The sequence below is a fragment of the Acipenser ruthenus genome, chromosome 5 (assembly GCF_902713425.1).
Source record: "Acipenser ruthenus chromosome 5, fAciRut3.2 maternal haplotype, whole genome shotgun sequence".
Lineage (NCBI taxonomy): Eukaryota > Metazoa > Chordata > Actinopteri > Acipenseriformes > Acipenseridae > Acipenser > Acipenser ruthenus.
The window spans coordinates 70,452,114-70,471,653 of NC_081193.1; the positions used below are offsets into that span (position 1 = coordinate 70,452,114).

The 19,540-nt window shown below is 43.5% G+C and overlaps 1 protein-coding gene across 1 annotated transcript in view; it reads left to right on the top strand.

Annotated features, from left to right (window-relative positions):
* Nucleotides 1–19,540, top strand: part of LOC117403257 (sprouty-related, EVH1 domain-containing protein 2-like) — a 59,966-nt gene that overhangs the window by 29,662 nt on the left and 10,764 nt on the right. The window contains exons 3-4 of the mRNA XM_034005273.3: nt 797–965; nt 7,494–7,558. Of these exons, the coding sequence (XP_033861164.1) occupies nt 797–965; nt 7,494–7,558 (234 nt within the window). The remainder of the gene's footprint in view (nt 1–796; nt 966–7,493; nt 7,559–19,540) is intronic.

Genomic DNA, 19,540 nt, shown 5'->3' on the forward strand with positions numbered 1-19,540 from the left:
AATGGAGCAAAGCAGATGTCTAGAATGATGGAAGTACTGTATAAAATCCTTCACCTATTGCATAAATCGAGACTTGAGACTATGAAACCCATGAGTCTTGGAAATAATAAATATTGATGGAAGTGATTTTGTAATTCAATTTTCATAAAACAGCAACATTTCTAAATTTCAGATTACAATTCTACAATGTACAGCAAATCATCAAATTTAACTATCATAAAGTATGGGTAAAACTGGAGATTTCTATAGTTTTCTTCTATTGTTTGTTTTAGTTATGTAGTTTTGTTTATCACAAGTTTGACTATTGCCTAAATGCAACCTTGGATAACACTGCTTTATTCGCTACACTTTGGGATTATTATGCATTGGTGTATTAGTTAGTCAGAAGGATCAGTCCGGTGTTATTTACTGAAAACTTCATCAATTGTGACTTGATTTTAAACAACTATTTATATAGGCTACTGGTTGGGGAATATTCCTAGTAAAATATAAAATACAAATTATTTTTCATTATAAGTGACAGAATATTGACCTTTGGGGGGGAAGTACGTTAGATAAGAGATTATGATTTACTGAATGCCTTGACAAACCTGAAGCAGCTGATAGTATGTAGGTTATGCACTTTTTTGCAGGTGATGACAGGTACCCTTGTCTGATTTAAAAAGTTTTAATCGGACAAGGGAAAATATTGTGAAGGAAAGGTAAGAAACTGAAAAGCTGAGATCGTGGGGTGGGAATTGAATTTAAACTAAACAAAAATATAAATAAATAAAAATGTGTCTTTCTGTTCCTGTAGGTGGTTCTTGAATGCTTCCTGAAGAAAGATTTGATATACACGAAGGCAACACCTACGTTTCATCACTGGAACATCGACAACAGGAGATTTGGGCTGACGTTTCAGAGTCCTGCAGATGCTCGTGCATTTGACAGAGGTGTGAGGAAAGCAATTGAAGACCTGACAGAAGGTATCGTATCTTGTAATCGTTATTGATCTTTTGACCAAAGACTTTAGCATTCAAGTATTACAAACTAACTTTTAAAATAAACTTGCTAACAGTTGCTTCACCCAGTAGGCTATTTCTTGCTGGTTTAGTATTAAAGTAAAACGCCTGTTAGATGGATTTCTATCTTTTTTTTTTTTTCTATAAATTTAGTCTGACGCGTGTGCCGTCATCCGACCGCTTTTTTTTTCACACTGCGGACTCACCATGCAGCCACCCAAGAGCTACAGCGTTGGAGGACAACGCAGCTCTCAGGCAGCTTTACAGGCAAGCCAACAGGCACCCAGCCAGACTACAGGGGTTGCTGGTGCGCGGTGAGCCGAGGACACCCTGGCCGACCTAGCCCTCCCTCCCCGGGCGGCGCTCAGCCAATTGAGCGCCGCCCCCTGGAAGCTCCCATCCTCGGTCGGCAAAGGAATAGCCTGGACTCGAACTCGTGACGTCCAGTCTATAGAGCGCATCCTGCACTCCACATGGAGCACCTTTACTGGATGCGCCACTCGTGAGCCCAGGATTTCTATCTTTTTAAGCAAAAGAGAAATGATTATCAGGTGTCTTCACCAGCAGAGGTTTTGGGTTGGCAGGTTATTGAAGACAATAAAAACCAGAAGAGAACTAACATTATTTAAAATCTATGACACTATCTGTTTTACAGAACATTTTTATTCAGAGTTTAGTTGTCAAATTGTAATGAATGTATTTTAGCAATGTAATACTGGTTATGTTTGGTTAATGTAATCAGTTTGTATACCACAGTGTCCTCAAAAAAAGATTATCCATTATTTTAATTATTTTGAGTAATAATGTCAAGTTCGTTACATGATTTAGCCTTATTGTATTTACATCGTACAGTTGTGTGTGTGTGTGTGTGTTTTTTTTTTTTTCAAATTAACTTTTAAAAGTTGTAGTTCTTAAATGTTCTTCATGAAGGCTAAATCAAGTTTAGACTTCAGAAAGCAATTTTCCTAGGTTAGGTCATTAACCTTTTGTCTTTGACCTGCCCTGAGTTGCATAACAGAAAATGGAAGTGGAATGTCAGTGCAAAAAGTTATGAAGTGTGTGTTGGTTGATGATACAAAACCATTAAGATCTTTTAATTATACAGTATAAATTGCAGTTACATGCAATACACTTATTTTATATGCTGTAGCTTGGTATAAGGACCAAATGTGCATGTCTATTAATATATTTATGAGAACTGTTTTTGATTTAACACCACATAATGTATTTGTATCTGTGTATACTTCTGTTGTGTTTGGTTGTGCTGTGTTTGTTACTGTTCATGATGGGTGTGTGTGTGGGTGTGGTGTGGATTGTTGGTGTTGCCGTAGGTGAGTGGGCGTGCTGGTTTACGGCAGAGAGATACGATGCTGGAGTTAGAAAAACACATGAATAAAGCGTACTGTTAGTTTACTGTAACACGTTGTTCGAGTCGTTTTTTTTTTTTTTACAATACAACATTGGCGACAAGGATGGCTGAAGTTTCACTTTCACCCCCGCCGGCCTTCCTGGCTCTACCTGGCGAGCCGCCTGTTCCCTGGACTCGCTGGCTTTCGTCTTTCCAGACGTACCTGCTTGCTCTCGGTCTGGCTGATGTGAGCGATGCCCGCAAGCGCGCCCTGCTGCTGCACTGCCTGGGGACTGAGGGACAGCGTGTCTTTTCAACTTTGGGACCGGCTGACACATACGCTGAAGCTGTCGCTGCACTCCAGGGGCATTTTGCCGCCACACAGAGCGTCCTCCTCCGGCGTTTCAACTTCAGACAGCGGGGCCAGCGGCCGGGTGAGTCCATTCTCCAATATACAGCTGCATTGCGTGAATTGGCGCTGCCATGTAAATTCGGAGCACTGTATGACGAAATGATTCGGGACTTACTTATTGAGAAAACCTCCAGTGCGCAAGTGCGTGAGAGACTGTTACTCGAATCTGATGAGTTAACTTTGGCTAAAGCCATTCAATTAGCGTGCCAAGTAGAGTCTGCTGTTGCCTGTGCTGCTAAAATTACTGGGGCTCACTCTGTTGCCACAACTACTGAACTTACAGTGCAGAAAGTTCAGCCTGCCTTACTGCAACAGGACACAGAACCTGGTTTCCCTTTCCAACAAGCGCAGCAACTTCCTGCTCATTTTAGGCAGCGTTGTGGAAACTGTGGGTCCAACAGGCATGAGTCCAGAGCCCCTGACTGCCCAGCACGGGGGAAAACCTGCAGAAACTGTAATAAATTGAACCGCTTTGCCAGGTGGTGTCGGTCCACCCCAGCAGCAGCACCAGCACCAGCTACAATCCACACTGTGCTCTCCAACCCTACTGGCTTTAAGACTTGTGCCGTATACCTCAGGGATGTCTGCCTTCCCCTGCTCTTGGACACTGGGGCCAAGGTGTCTCTGCTTAATTTAGACACCTACAAACAGTTTTTCTCGCACCTGCCCCTTCAGCGCCCCTCCACCGCTCTGAGTGGCTATGGACATACTAGAATCGAAGTCCTGGGCTCCCTCCAGCTGCCAGTGAACTATGGCACCAGGGCTCTGCCAGCCTTCCTATTCCACGTCACACGCAAGGGGGGCAACCTCCTGGGTCTTGACCTCTTCATGGGGCTCGGTTTCTCATTGACCGACAACTCCGGCACGGAGATCCTACTGGTTGCCTCAGCAACGCCAGTGGCCGGCGCTGTTTGATGGCTTGGGCTGCCTCTCCGCCTTCACTCACCAACCCAAGGTCGACCCTGCGGTGACCCCAGTGATCCAGCCACTGCGCGGCATTCCCCTCACCCTGCGGGATCAAGTGTCGACTGAACTGAAGGCCCTACTGGATTCTGGGATTATTGAGCCCATCAACGCTTCACCCTGGATATCAAACCTGGTGATAGCAAAGAAGTAGTCGGGGGGGCTCCGCATCTGTGTGGATCTGAGAGCTGTGAACACGGCCATCATCCTGGACAAATACCCGCTTCCAACAGTGGAGGAGCTCACCACCCACTTTTACGGTTCCACAGTTTTCAGTAAACTGGACTTACGCCAGGGCTACCTCCAGGTACCCTTACACCCTAGCAGCAGGGACCTCACTGCTTTTCTTACACACGCTGGTGTTTTCCGCTACACCCGCATGCCCTTCGGTCTGAGCTCGGCACCCAGCTGCTTTCAAAAGATCATGTCCTCCATCTTCGCCGGCGTCCCGGGCGTGTCTCTCTATCTTGACGACATTGTGGTGCACGGCCCCAACGCCTCTACCCATGATGAGCGCCTCTGCCAGGTGTTCCGCATGCTGGCCAAGCACAACCTCACGCTCAACGAGGAGAAGTGCGTCTTTTCCGTGCCGGAAATCGAGTTTGTGGGGTTCCGGCTGTCGGCACACAGCATCTTCCCATTGCAGTCTAATATGGACGCGATCCACCGCATTCCGGAGCCCACATCGGCTGCACAGCTCGCCTCCTTCTTGGGAATGACTGCGTACTACCTCCGCTTCCTGCCGCAGTACTCGGCCACAACATCACCCCTGCGTCAGCTGCTTAAGAAGGAGGCTCCCTGGATCTGGACTGTTGACTGCCGGGAGGCCGTGCGCCTGCTGAAGCGCCAGCTCACCACTGCACCCATCCTGGCACACTTTGACCTCGCAAGCCCAACCTTGGTCACCTGTGACGCCTCTGCCTCGGCGCTGGGTGCTGTCCTCTCTCAACTCCAGGATGGAACAGAGAGGCCTATTGCTTTCGCCTCTCGAGCATTGAGCCCTACCGAGCAGAAGTACTCGGTTGGGGAGCGTGAGGCGCTGGCGTGTGTCTGGGCATGTGAACGCTGGCACATGTACCTCTATGGCCGGGCGTTCACGCTTCGCACGGACCACCAGGCTCTCACAGCCTTGATGTCCACCTCAGGCACAGGACACAGACCGCTCCGGCTGTACAGGTGGGCGGGTCGTCTGCAACAGTACAACTTCAAGCTCCAGTTCACCCCGGGCCGTGACAACGTGGTAACAGACCTTCTCTCCAGAGAAACCATGGGAACACCTGCAGATGGACATCTGTGGGGAAATCCATGGCGTACCCCACCACCAGCGCTTTCTCGTGGTCATCTATGACCTCCATTCCAAATGGCCTGAAGTCTTCCCAGTGGGCTCAGTCACCTCCCAAACCATAATCAACATCTTAGACACTGTCATCGCCTGCTGGGGGCTGCCTCGGGCCATTACCACTGATAATGGGCCACAGTTCGTCTCTGCCGAGTTCTCCACTTTCCTCAAGAATAAGGGAATCAAGCACATCCGCACAGCTGTCTACCACCCACAGGCCAACGGGGGGGGGGTCGAGCGGTTTAATCAAACCCTCAAGAACGGTATCCGAGCGCATCTGGCCCAAGGCTGCGCATTCCAAACAGCTCTTCTTCAGACCCTCCTGCATTACAGAGCGACCCAACATACTACCACAGGGGTTTCGCCAGCGCTGCTAATGTTGGGGCGAGAGCTACAATTGCCATTGGATAGGCTGCGCCCACCCCAGGCTCGCCCTCATGCACCCGCTGCTCACACCAGGGTCCGCCAGCACCAGCGCCGCATGAAGCAGCAGTTCGACAGAGCACGCAGAGTGAAACCGCCTGACATAAGCGCCTCGGACTGGGTCAGAGCTAAACGGCCCCACTGGGGAGACAAGCTCCAGTCCTTCTGGTCCTCCCCGCTTCGTGTCAGCCGCCAGCTGGGACCAGCTACTTTCCAGCTCCAGGACGGGTCTCGTTGGCACGCTAGCCGGCTGCGCAAAGTGCCGCCTCCTGGGTCTCAGCCAGTACCCTTTGGCCATCATGGAACCGGGTTCTGGCCCTCCAGTGCAGATGCTGTGACCGATGGAGGGGGCCCCGCACCGGTTGGGCCGGCAGCACGGCCCAGCCGGGCTCGCCAGCGTCCGGGCTACCTGCAGGACTTTGTGACCTCCTTCCACACCTGAAACTCTGTGCGGGGGAAGGGGGGGGGGGGAATGTTGTGTTTGGTTGTGCTGTGTTTGTTACTGTTCATGATGGGTGTGTGTGTGGGTGTCGTGCGGTGTGGATTGTTGGTGTTGCCGTAGGTGAGTGGGCGTGCTGGTTTACGGCAGAGAGATACGATGCTGGAGTTAGAAAAACACATGAATAAAGCGTACTGTTAGTTTACTGTAACACGTTGTTCGAGTCGTTTGTTTTTTTTACAATACAACAACTTCATTACTCAAAAACCATTAGTGAAATTAATTCTGTTACTGTTTCTTACTTTGACCTATTTAAGTGGGTTTAACGCCAAATCCTTTAGCTGTTCTGTTCCTCATTTTCCATTTTGGGCTAATCGCAGTGTTACCGTGATTTATGCCTTGAATATACTTAAAAGCAAAAACACAAGGCTTCAAACTCAAGGCCATTTCCCAGAGTACAAAACAGTTTTGTTCTCCTAACGTTTCTTTTTAGAATAATTTTTTGTATTAGATGACCATGAATTCCTGAAAGTGTCCCTTTTAATTGCACATATTGAAGCTATCAACGAAAAGAAAGCAACACCATGAATAATAATAAAACAAAAAAAAAACGTTTTCCCTTGATGATTAAAAGAAATTAAACTATATACAATTATCATTTAACCTTTTAACTTCAAAGTATCAGTTTAATTATATAGTATGGTCTGTCTTTGTGTTCTACACCATGCCTCAGTTGTTAAATTGTAGCCAGCTGTGGCACAGGAACTGGATACTAATAAATTGTTGGTGACATTGTCTAAAGTATGGATAAACCAGTTAGTCTTCAGGATTAGAAGAAAAGAGACCTAAATTGCATGCATCCATCCAAAACTATAATTTGTTGCCTTAAGTGAGACTTGAAATGTAAACTTGGCAGGGCCATATGAAGAATATGCCGAGGTTGGTAATGGGGGTGGTAATGTTTAGGGAAATCCCAGAGTGCATCTGATCTTGAACAGAGGTGTGCAATTCATATCGCCCGACGCCACTAGATTTGTTTGAGGGACAACAAGTTTTACCGTTTTACTTTGCCATTCGGACAAGCAATTTTTTTCTAGTTGTCACAATATTCTATTTGTGTGTGTGTGTGTGTTTTGTGGGACGGTGAGGGGGCAAGTAGGTTTTTAAGAAGGAAAAGTAGATTTTTCTAGCATTTTGCCCTTGGACAAGTTTCTTTTCAAAATTGCACACCCGTGCTGAATGAATGCAATCAGTTGTAGTAGGTTTGCATCCACTTCTCTCTGAATTCCAATTTTCAGTAATATTTTACACAGTGGGTTCACCCAATTGCCCTTCTTGGTGGTCCTTGCTTGAAAGGTCATTTTATGTTTTAACTATATACTATTGAGTAGGCATAGCTTCAGACACCATGGGTACTCATAGTAGTTCCCAGTCCGTAGTGGTTTTGAGAAATTCAACAATGGTGCAACAGAATTGCAAGGGCTATGTTGAGAAACACATTTAAATAAATACATGTTGTTTAGATCATCTCTTAAAGGTTTAATGTTTTATTTCAACGTTTTTTAAAGGATCTACGACTTCCTCTTCGACAGTCCAGAATGAGGCGGAGGTCGGTGATGATGATGTGTTTACAGTGAGTAGATGAATCTTTGTGAAACAAATTGTAAACAAATTATTTTAATGCATGGTTTCAAATACACCTGTTGGAAATCTGAGCAACTGCACAGCACAGAAAGCATGTACCCAGTAGATTTCAGATATTCTAGGAGAATTTACTAAATCCTTAAAGGCAGGGGCAAGGGGTTGAGCACAAATTCAATCAACATTTATGCAAGTTATTTACAGTAAACTGTGTTGGTTTTTGTGTGGTGCCATATAGTTAATTCACTAATCTGGACAGACTACTTCCCAAAGTTAAAAAATAAATAAATAAATAAATAAATCAAGGGAAGGTATGAATAAGGAAATTTAACTTAAGGGGATAACAGTAATTGAAGCGTATTCCTGTTAGTGTAAGATTATGTTTGTTATTGTTTAGGACCACTAAGTTCAGGACCAGTAAGTATTTCAAAGTTAGGTTAACATTTATATTTACAAAATTAATAATTCAGGCAAAATATTCAAAAATTATTAAAAACAACTCAGTATTACAATTAATGAAATAATACTAATAATAAATGAAAAATACGTACTGTTAAAAGGCTAAAGTCAATTGGTTAAACTCTCCTGTTAGCATTGAGCTTGCTTTGCAGTATTGCTTTCCAGAGTGCAGTAGTGTATTAGTGTTTGCTTTTCTGATTGTTTGTATAAATGTGTTTAAGGGTCTTGTATTCAATAAACTTTATTGACAAACCAAGAAGTGAGTTGAGGCGAGTTGGGCAACAACGTGTACAACGTGAGAGCTGCCGTCATACCACTGTAGTATTGGAATCTGTCTGCATCCAGCTGAATTGATACAAGTTATTTCTTCACATTGTAACCCAAACATTACATTAGTTACAGTAAATATTTTTTTTAAAACCTGAAAGAAAACCAGTCAAGTTTTGCAGATTGTGCAAGGCTTGTTTTTGTTGTGGCATTATTATGCATGGTAGAAATATTTGTGCTTTAAAAGGGTAGTGTTTGTTGTTTTGAGTTTTTCTTTCCCACTGATGCAACTTAACCATGCAAATAATGTTATCCGGTTTGGATCCAAACACTTCCTAATACAGGTGTTTCCAGTTGCTGTATCTAAAAGGGCTCTGTGGTCACAATGGCTGTGAATAGACATATTTTGATGGGCATTGCAGCAATTGAGTAGGGCACCCACGGCAATTGCCACATGGTCGCTGTAATTGAGCCCTGCATACATATGTAGCCAACACTTATTTTAAGCAACCATGTTTTGAATTGATTGTCTGCTCCTTTTCAAAGCTTCCTGGCAGTAAAGTATACGCTTATTTTTTGTGACAATGTACTGTAAGGGTTTTTTTTTCTATCTAGTGAAATAAGTTCTGAATCTTCGTTATGTATTTTGATTACCCCATGAATGAGCTGTGGCTAATAACGTTCCAAGGGAAGTAGCAGTGTAATAACTCTACAGTAAATTACATTTCAGTAAATTAATAATTGCAGTTAACTAAAAATGAAACAAAATTGTTACATATAGCTACATACAGTGTAGTGTTCAGTGAAGTATCATGTACTATATCATATGCTGTTTACTTCTGCTGTAATTTTAAATGAGGCATTAGATTAAAATGAAACAAGTCAAACATTATCAATGATTTTTCACCATTTCCTACAGGTATATTTAATAGTAGTATTTTTGAGGTGTCATAAATGATTTTTATTATTATTATTATTATTATTATTATTATTATTATTATTATTATTATTATTATTATAGCTGATGGATATTTTTTTATGGTTGTGAATGTGAAAGAGCTCCAATAAAGCAGTAGCTGAATGCACGGTTGGGAAAGGCCTAGCTTGAAAAGAAGTACTTTGTTTTTTTAAGCTCGTCGGTGATGTGGGCTAGCCAGGTTTCCTGTAGTGTTTTGACCAGACTCTCCCAACACTTGGCATTTCATTTGCATCCGTTCCTTTGTCACAGTCATAAGAGATGAACAACAGCAGGCTGGGTTAAAAGGTGATTTCCTGTACTCCACAGTAAAACTATCATTAGCAGCTGCTTCCCAGCTACCTGCCAGAGTGATTTATTGGAGCATGCAGGCAAAAGGAAGCCTGCCCATAGAGCTAATGGTTTACTCTTGACAAGCAATCTACAGAGAAGTTACAGCTCAAGCATTCCTGGTTTTATTGAAGCAGGAATCTGGAATTCCTGCTCCAGACAGAGAAGGGAGCTATGAGTTCAAGAAAATGTAGACATTTTATACAGCTGATCACATGTGTTTTGTGATCCGCAGTTCAAGACTTGTATTCTGTATTGCAAGAACAAAGGGGTTTTAATAGAACTACAGGTATTTCAAGTTGTAAGGGAATAATTAGAAAATCCTATTTCACAATCCAATGTGGTACATTTTATACTGGTGAGCACCAGCGCTCCAGATACGGTTTTGACTCTAGATAAGGTTTTCGGTCATTATTATTATTATTATTTATTTCTTAGCAGACGCCCTTATCCAGGGCGATTGTTACAAGATATCACATTATACATTATTTCACATTATACAGATATCACATTATTTATTTATTTTTACATACAATTACCCATTTATACAGTTGGGTTTTTACTGGAGCAATCTAGGTAAAGTACCTTGCTCAAGGGTACAACAGCAGTGTCCCCCACTGGGGATTGAACCCACAACCCTCTGGTCAAGAGTCCAGAGCCCTAACCACTACTCCACACTGCTGCCCTGTCATTGAGTAATTTACTCGCCAATTTAGATACAATGTGAGTAAAATGTATTTTGGGGCGAGTAAAATGCTACATTACCTGGAAGTCATGAATACTGTATATATGGCTTTCCTTATTTTTCACCTGAAAAAAAATGTGTTTTTTGCAGCCATTTAGTCCTGCTTTAATAATAGTACAGTATTCCTTCAAATGTAATTGTTTAAGACACAGCCCAAATTTCCTACCTTCAATTTAAGGAAAAAATAAAACAAAATATGCATTTACAAAGATACAGCCGCAATTATGCATATGGAGGCAGTTTGCAGCTGTCTGCTATCCACACAGAGCATTGCAGTTATGTGCTGCTTCTCATTTCCAGTCGGGATTACTCACACCTGTTTTTCTCCCAATTTGTGAACTGTGAGATTGGAAAATATGGGGGTCTGATCAGCATTTCTGATTTGTCCAAGCTGGTACTGTTTGTTAGAAACGCTGACATTGTACAAGTTTCTTTTCGAATTCCTCAAGAAGTTAATGACACTTCTTTGAAAATGGCTGCCTGCATGTCATGGATGGTTCGAGATCATGGCAGTAACGTTTTGGTTAGTCTTTTCTCAGCAGTTGTTTTCTGTAAATCTCTTGTGCTCTCCCTTTCCAAGTCAACTGACATTAAAAAACCCAAAGAAAGTCAAAATATATATATTTTTAAACTGTACCGATGCTGCTCTAATGCAAATAAAGAAACTGTAATATTGTATTACTTATTAATAGCCTTGCTATAGCAATATAAAAGTACCCTGACTCTCCAAACACAGAATATTGTATTTATTACATAGATTTACCTTACGAAGTTGACAGCGGTCAGTTGGTAGATTAGGTTGAGGGGAGACTAAGACGGCGCAGAAAAATCATAAGGATCAAGAATCCAGTCGTTTATTCACCAGTTCCAAACACGCATTGCAAGTGAGTGGATTCAACCGTATGTTGAATTTTTTTTATTGAAAACCTGAAATGATTGGTCACGTGTTTCTGGCAATTACCAGACAGGCTACAATTCTCTATCTCAGCATTCCATTCGCTAGCTACTGCATGTAGTATATTGGTAATTGACCATTGAGACGCTGGGAACCAACGAAGTACAAGAAGTTTGATAAAATGCAAACTCAAACTGTGTAGCAAAATTGCAATGCATATTCTTTAAGCATTACATTTAAATATTGTACATAATTAAAAAATTCAATGCGTAAAACACCAATTATGCAGTTTATCTGGAGTGCTGCTGGTGAGCACTGCATATGGATTGTAATTTAAACCCATCCCTGCCAAACTTTAATTGGAATAGACAAAACATTATTTACAAAACTAAAGAAACAAAATACAAAAACACTCCTTTACATGTGCAGGTCCTCAGCCCTGCAACAAGTGGGTACCGTGAAAGTTGCCAGAGCTTCTTGGTATTGAAGCCCAGCTGCAGCTAAAGACTTTAGCGATGAACAATATATTTTAATAACACTTTGGAATTGTACAGAACTACATTCAATCATTTAAACTTCCATCATAGCAAAGGTATTCTAACTTTTACAAGTTTGATTTATCTTGTAACTAGGTGATGGATGGAAGTAGTGCCATGCAAAGGCAGCAGAACAGTTGTTTTTTCTCCTGTCAATGCTGGCTCAATGACTTTGGAATCAGTAGCTGTGGAAGTGACCTTTCCTAAAATTGTCTATACGAGTCAAGTCACTGCAGACAGCAGTAATGTGGATTTATAGCTTTAGAGCCAAGCAAGGTACATTCCTCTTGAAATTATTCCACATAAGCTAACCATTCTTATGTTAATGTACAAATTACATTGAGTACACACTACACACAGACCTTAATTAAAGCAGAAAAGCTTTGTTTGTTCTATCCTCTAAATGTAAATATAAGCTATATGATCTGTCAACGCCTCTCTGTGCCTAGGTGTAAAAAACTTGACACTGAATGCATTTCTTCTGTAGTTGGAATTGTTCATGTATGTATTTCCATATGTAAATATAGTTCATTTGTCAAATATTTGTATTACCATTTTGCAGTATTTCCATCAGCTCCTACATTATTCCACAGTACATATTAATCTTTCAGCAGTAAAATAGGATGGTTATATGAATAATGACAGACAGTCGAGAGTGGGTCTTATTTATAATACTTACAGTAAGACATTTTGAAAAGAGCTTTGAAACGGATTTTAAAGTTATATAACGCCATTTTTTTCAGAACCCCGCTAGTTACTCTTTTAAGGCAGTGAAGAACACCATTTACTTGCTACTAGCTAGAAACTTCATTAAACATTGATTTGATGAAGTAAAAATGGTATCACAGTAAAGATTGTATTGTAATAAAATAAACGCCTAAACTGCACCGATCTTAGCTTTGATGCAGCTCTTGTTAAATTAACAAGCAAGCTATCCAGACCCCCCATAACTCTTCAGCCAAAGAAGCAAGCATGGTAATTTAAGACGTCGAAGACAACCAACAACAATATGTTTGGCATATGCCTGCCACAGGTCAGGTATTTTCTGAGCATTTTATGTCAGAGCTGCCGACAGGCCCCTCCGGAGTGACGTCCTTGTTCCTGCCTACCGAGGGAATAAGTAGTCGCTCCGCGGAGATCACATTCTCTTTTGCTTCTCACAATCAGGTAGGTATACTAACCTCTGTAGTGGCTGTGATTGAGTCTGTGTGAAAGAGCTCTCGCTAATTTTATTGCTGGAAGTCAATGTGTTGTGTGTATTTTTCCTCTGCCTTTTGCAGCTAAAAAAATATACATAAATGAAAAGAGATTCCTCCACCGGGACCCGGCTCTGCCTTCAGGCAAGAAGTAAAAACATTACTTCTCAAACAAGCCATTCGCCTCGTAGAACACACCTCAAGAGGAGGGGATCTATTCGAGGTATTTTCTAGTGCCAAAAAAGGACGGTGGCCTTCGCCCCATCCTAGACCAGAGACACCTCAACGGGTTCTTGAGGGAGAGGAGATTCCAAATGGTTACACATCGCCACATCCTCCAGTCTGTCCAGCAGTCCTGGTTTACCACTGTGGACTTAAAGGATGCATATTTTCACATCCCTATTCGTCCCACGTACAGGAAATATCTCCACTTCACCTTTCAGGGAAGCGGCTTTGGGTTTTCCGTGCTGCCATTCGGCCTCTCCTTGCATGTTCTCAAAGTGCATGAATGCCATCCTAGCCCTCTTGCGGCTGCAAGGAATCAGGGTGTTGAACTACCTGGACGACTGGTTGATTTGCTCCCAGTCGCAGGAAGAAGCAGTGGCCCACACGGCGATCGTGGTGAAGCATGTGGCGAGACTGGATCTCGCCCTCAATGATGCCAAAAGCCAATTAATACTGGTGCAAAGTACAGTTTACTTGGGTCTCCGGCTGGATTCCCTTACAATGCGAGCCTACCTGTCAGACAACAGAGTGGCGGCCATTCACAACTATCTAACCCTGTTTCAACAGGGATCGACAGTACAATTGATGTTCTGACAGAAATTACTCGGTCTGATGGCTGCAGCTTCATCAGCCATGCTGCGGTTACTCCATATGTGCCTGATTCAAACGTGGCTCATCCCAAACGTGACAGACACCGTCAGCTGACCGTGTCTCACGTATGCTGGGAAGCCCAGCGCTAGTGGAGGCAAGCATCTCGCCTGCGCAAAGGCGTAAGGATGGGAGTGATCCACAGCCGTCAGGTGGTGACGACAGACACATCCAACTTGGGTTGGGGTGCGATCTGGGCAGGCAGAGGAGCATGCGTGTCCTGGTCGGGTCACTGGACATCCCTGTGCTCCAGACGAGCCATGTCCTTGTCTGCACGGACAACATGTCAGTAGTAGCAAGTAAATCATCAGGGAGGACTTCAGTCCCCAGCGTTACACCGCATAGCCTTTCGGCTACTGATCTGGGTGAAAAAGAACCTGTTATCCCTCTGGGCTGTTCATCTCCCAGGAGTGGTGAATTGGGCGGCGGGAGGGTCCTCATCCGTCAGAATGGCGAATCCACCCTCAGGTGGTAGAACACATTTGGCAACGTTTCGGGAAGGCCAGAGTCTGTCTCTTTTCCACGACAGATGACTCGCTGCCCACTATGGTTCTCCCTCCACCACTGCGGCAGTCCGCTAGGCATCGACCCCCTAGCCCACAAGTGGCCCAGGACGTTCTTGTATGCATTCCTGCTAATACCGCTGCTGCCGGCCTTCCTAGGTCTGGAGAGAGAAAGCAACAGTTCTCCATGTGGCCCCCAGATGGCCCAGGAGAATCTGATTTTCAAACCTTTGCCAGCAGCTACAAGGCCAGTCCTGGGAGATCCCGCTACGCATGGATCTCCTCAATCAGGCAAGATGCACTCTCTGGCACTCCGAACCGGACCCTGTTCGCCTTAGGGCTCTCAGTACACTGCAGAATGCTATGGCCCTCTCCACACAGTCGTTATATGCCTATAAATGGAGGTATTTTCAAAATTGGTGTGTGGCCAGAGGTCATGACCCCATCTATTGCACTATAGCAATCATTTTACAGTTTCTGCAAGACCTGCTAGAAGAGGGTAGATCCCCCTACGCTGAAAGTGTACCTAGCAGCCATATCTGCATGCCATGTCCCCATTGATTCAGTGTCCCCAGACAATGCAGACAACCTTTTTGCTAGCTATCACCTCTAAGCGGGTTAGTGAGCTACAGGCTCTGTCAGTGCATAATGCCTGTATGCGTATTTGGATTGATGGAAACGGTATCGTTGCGCATGAACCCCGCTTTCCTCTGGTTATGGCTTTCCACTTAAACCAATCAGTGGAATAAGAGACTTTCCATCCCCCTCCTTTTTCTTCGGAGGAGGATCGGAGATTGAATTCCCTCTGCCATCAGTCTGACCACCTCTTCGTCTGTCACGGTGAAAGGACCCTGGGTAAAGCCGTCTCAAAGCAGCGACTGTCCCACTGGATTGTGGACACAGTCTCGACTGCATATACCAATGCCGGTCTACCTCCTCCTGAGGCGTAGCTACGTCATGGGCCCTCTTTAGACGAGCTTTATTGACTGATATTTGTACTGCGGCTAGCTGGGCTACTCAGCATACATTCACCAGGTTCTACCAACTTAACGTGGTAGATTCCTCTATGCCTTCATTAGGTCCTTGAGGTTGCACGCTCACACCACAGACATTAGTTTGGCGGTAGCGATACGTCCCTCGTCTGCCGTCTCCACTCACGCTCCCTCTCGATGGCTTTGATATACTTTCCCAAATGCATTGTTTGGTCATCTTCAAATTGAAAGGGAACAATAGGTTACAGATGTAATCCCGGTTCCCTGAAAGGTCACGTCACTCGCATTCGCGGGTTCGATGCAAAAGAGAACGTGATCTTCGTGGAGTGACTACTTATTCCCTTGGTAGGCGGGACCGAGGACATCACTCCCCAGAGGGGCCTATCGGCAGCTCTGACATAAAATGCTCAGTAAATACCTGACCTGTGGCAGGCATGTCCAAAAAATATTGTTGTGAGGGTCCTGAGTGGCGCATCCGGTAAAGGCGCTCCGCATGGAGCACCGGATGCACCCTGTAGCCTGGAGGTCGCCGGTTCGAGTCCAGGTTTTTCCACTGCCAACCGTGGACGTGAGCTCCAAAGGGCCGGCGTACAATTGGCCGAGCGTCACCCGGGTGGGGAGGGCTTAGGTCGGCCAGGGTCCTCGCTTTCCTGTAAGCTGCCCAGAGCTGCTTTGTCCTCCGGCGCTGTAGCTCTGAGGCGGCTGCATGGTGAGCCTGCAGAGTGAAAAAAATCGGTTGGCTGACGGCACACGTTTCAGAGGACAGCTTGTGTTCATCTTCGCCACTCCTGAGTCAGCGTGGGGGTGGTAGCGGTGAGCTGAGCCTAAAAATAATTAGGGATTGTGACAAAGTGGTTGATTTGTGTACAGGTGCAGAGTGCAGGAATAAAACAGACAGAGGTTGTAATCCGGTATGGAAAAGGGTACGGTTTATTTTTAAATTCCAGGTCTGGTGACCAAAACAATGATCCCCGGCAATACACAGCAATGTGTAATGCACGGGGTTAAATAACGGGTTGCAGTCCCAAACAATAAACACAGGTATCCCTCCCACAATATACAAACACAGTCACCAGTCCTGGGTGCGTGCTGTAGTGCTCGTGGTGGGTGATGCTGGCCCTTAGCGACAGCTCAGTCTATGAAAACACAAGTAACAATTATAGACAAGGCAAACAAACACTCAAGATTTTTCACGATTACTGCACAGGTTCTTCCGGGTTATATTTCGTAACCAAAGCGAAGGAACAGATTACGATTCTCCGTCCCCCTTATATGCTGTCACGCATGACCCCTTGGTAAACGAATGCAGCTGCCTTTACAATCTACGGCTGCTACATTGTTTTCCTTCCGGGTCAATACGTTCTTGCAACGGAGTCTCATCTTCTTCCAGACTGACCAACTTACCGACCTGGGGAAAGAACTGTCAGGCCAGCCCGTCCAAAGAACTTTGTCCTCGCTGCTTAGCGCCCTCACAGGTCGAGAGGGAGATTTACAACCAAGATTCATTATATTTCTGTCCACAGGGATGCACAGAATCCAGGATTCGGTTTTCGGATTCGGCCCGAATACCTACTTTTTGAGCAGGGTTCAGATTCGGCCGAATATTTAGTATTCGGTAAACCGAATCCGAATTGTACATCTGCTCAAACACACACCCATTTTAATACATCCCTCCAATTTCTGTAGTTCTTCTTTTAAATAAGACACAAATCCAGTATTGAACGTAATTGTTGTATTTAATAACAGGTATTCAAGAACACGTTTGAACTCTGTCGCAGCTCTCAACTCCCTAAATTACCAGTGGCGCATGCACTAAACACGTCACGTAGCTGCTGAATGTAAACATACCACCCCCCCACCCCTGTATGCAACACAGCAGTCACATCACACTTTTCATGGAGTGAAGTTATGCAGTAAACCTGTAACATATAGTAACAGCAAACTTGTAGACTTTTGTTCTTTGTTGCTTTGTCTGTGAAACGTGTTCTAGAGTTCATACTGAGATAAATAAAAAACTCAGTGCACAGAAATATATATTTTTTGTAACTTTACAACTGTCAGATGTGCAAGAGGTTGTTGAACAATATTCTTTAGTAAATTACATTTTACATTTTTGTAATGTACCAATACAAGTTGAACCATTTGGGAACTGCTGTGTTTTATTAAAATTCATTTTAAAACTGTTTCATAGCCTATTTGATAGGTGTTAAACACACGGTGCATTTAAATCAACGTGGGTTTTATTTCGCAGGGAGATTCAGGTCACTCACGGTAGTTTTTTCCTCATAGCTCTCAGATCAGGTGACATGGGTTGAAACATCATTAAAGAAAATAGTGGGTTATGGCAAAGATGCAGCTCTCCGTAAACGGTTCTGTATTTTGACATTTCTGTTGTGGGGGGGCTAGCAGTAAATTGTGTACGTTTCAAACTAAAATCTTATTCAGGGATATATTTCCATTTGTTAATAAAACTACTATTGACTAAGAATCCAAACTATAGATTGTGCGCGTCCCTTGTTAGTAGCTGCCAGTCTGTTTTTCATTCAACAGTTTCCTTTAGTTTTCTTGACAGTTTTTGTAGGGTTCGGTATTCGGCCAAATCTTTTGAGTTGGATTCGGTATTCGGCCGAATCCCAAAAACTTGGATTCGGTGCATCCCTAAAAATAATAGATTGGCAATTTCAAATTGGGAGAAACTGGGTAAAAATAAAAAAAAAAAGTATTGTTGGTTGTCTTCTCTTTCAGGGAACCAGGGTTACATCTGTAACCTAACATTTTGTACTAAAGCAGGGTAAGCTGTTGCAGGGAAAACAAAGTATATTTCTCAAACTGACCAGAAAGATGAAAACAGAAAGCATAGAAATACTTGGGACTGTAATTAGGAAGTGTACTGCTGAGAAAAAAAAAACAAAACACTGCCGAACACGCTGCAGTTTATGCTTGTTTTCACTGAAAAACAAATGGTAACATGTAGTAAGAGCTGTCGGTGTTACAGTACATGCTGTCAGATCAGGACTTGACTAATGCTGAGCATGGGAGCTGCAACATGCCATTTCCCATATTACAACTGTACACAATGAAAGGTGCGGTCACCAGTTCAAGCACATTTTCAGCTAGTCTTATATTACAGGAGCCTTAATGCTCCAAAAGTCATTTGTTCTTGTTGATCTTGCCTTGCTGTGAGCAGTGAAATAAAACTCTTTCATTGCACTAATGGAGTACTTTACAGACACTACAAGCAGACCACTACTAGTCTAATATCCTTAAACCATCCAGATTGCACCAGAATGCACCATTTGAATCCCTTTTTCAGAAATGTCCCATTGCGATGGGAAGGGGGACATCTTGTAAGTGCCACATACCTTAGAATTAATTGAAACCCCTGCTTACATTATGATGCTACACCATTAGCAATGTTTGGGTTTAAAGCAGATGCTTCTACAAAGATTGTGCTTGTTTTTTTTTTGTTTTCTTTTATTTTTTTTTGCCTCTGGAAAGGTTATGTCTTTAGTTCTTGGCAGCTGCGTGCAGAGCAGGCCAGGCTGAGCTTGTAAACATTGTTTGAGAAAGAGGCAGTGTTGGCAGTCTGACAAGAAGATGATTGACAACTTCCTGTTAGCTCTGAAGAAGGATCAGAGAATTGCAGAACACAACACTCAGAGCAAGGCCTGAGGAACACGCTGAGAGGAGCAGGCCTGATTGAAGCGCAAAGCCTGGCTCTGTCACCCCTGCCAACTCAATGCCTCTCTGCACTGGCTTGGATCATCTGTCTTATTGGTGACAAGAAAAGGGTTTAATCACAACTCATGGGCACAGGGTTTTTACCTGGAATTTCCACAGGATATTTAATGTTGGGAACAGGACTGACATTAATCTATTACTGTTTGAATGTTTACATAGCTGGTTGTACTTTTTTAAAGCAATTTATACATTACATTCATTAATTATCATGTGTCTTCATTTGTATCCTCTTTAAACATCCCTGTGGTGACAAAGTGCTTCCACTTTATTTTTTTGTGAAGAACCAGAAAGTGAATACTTACAGCTACTCCCTAGAGAACTACACAAAATTATTGTTAATTAATGTGTGCTATTATTGTCTATTCTGTTAAGGGTCTATAGCCAGAATGCTTTGTGGAGAGTGATTACTTAATATTTCTGCATGCAGACATCCATTTTTTATTTTATCTATGAAAATGAAA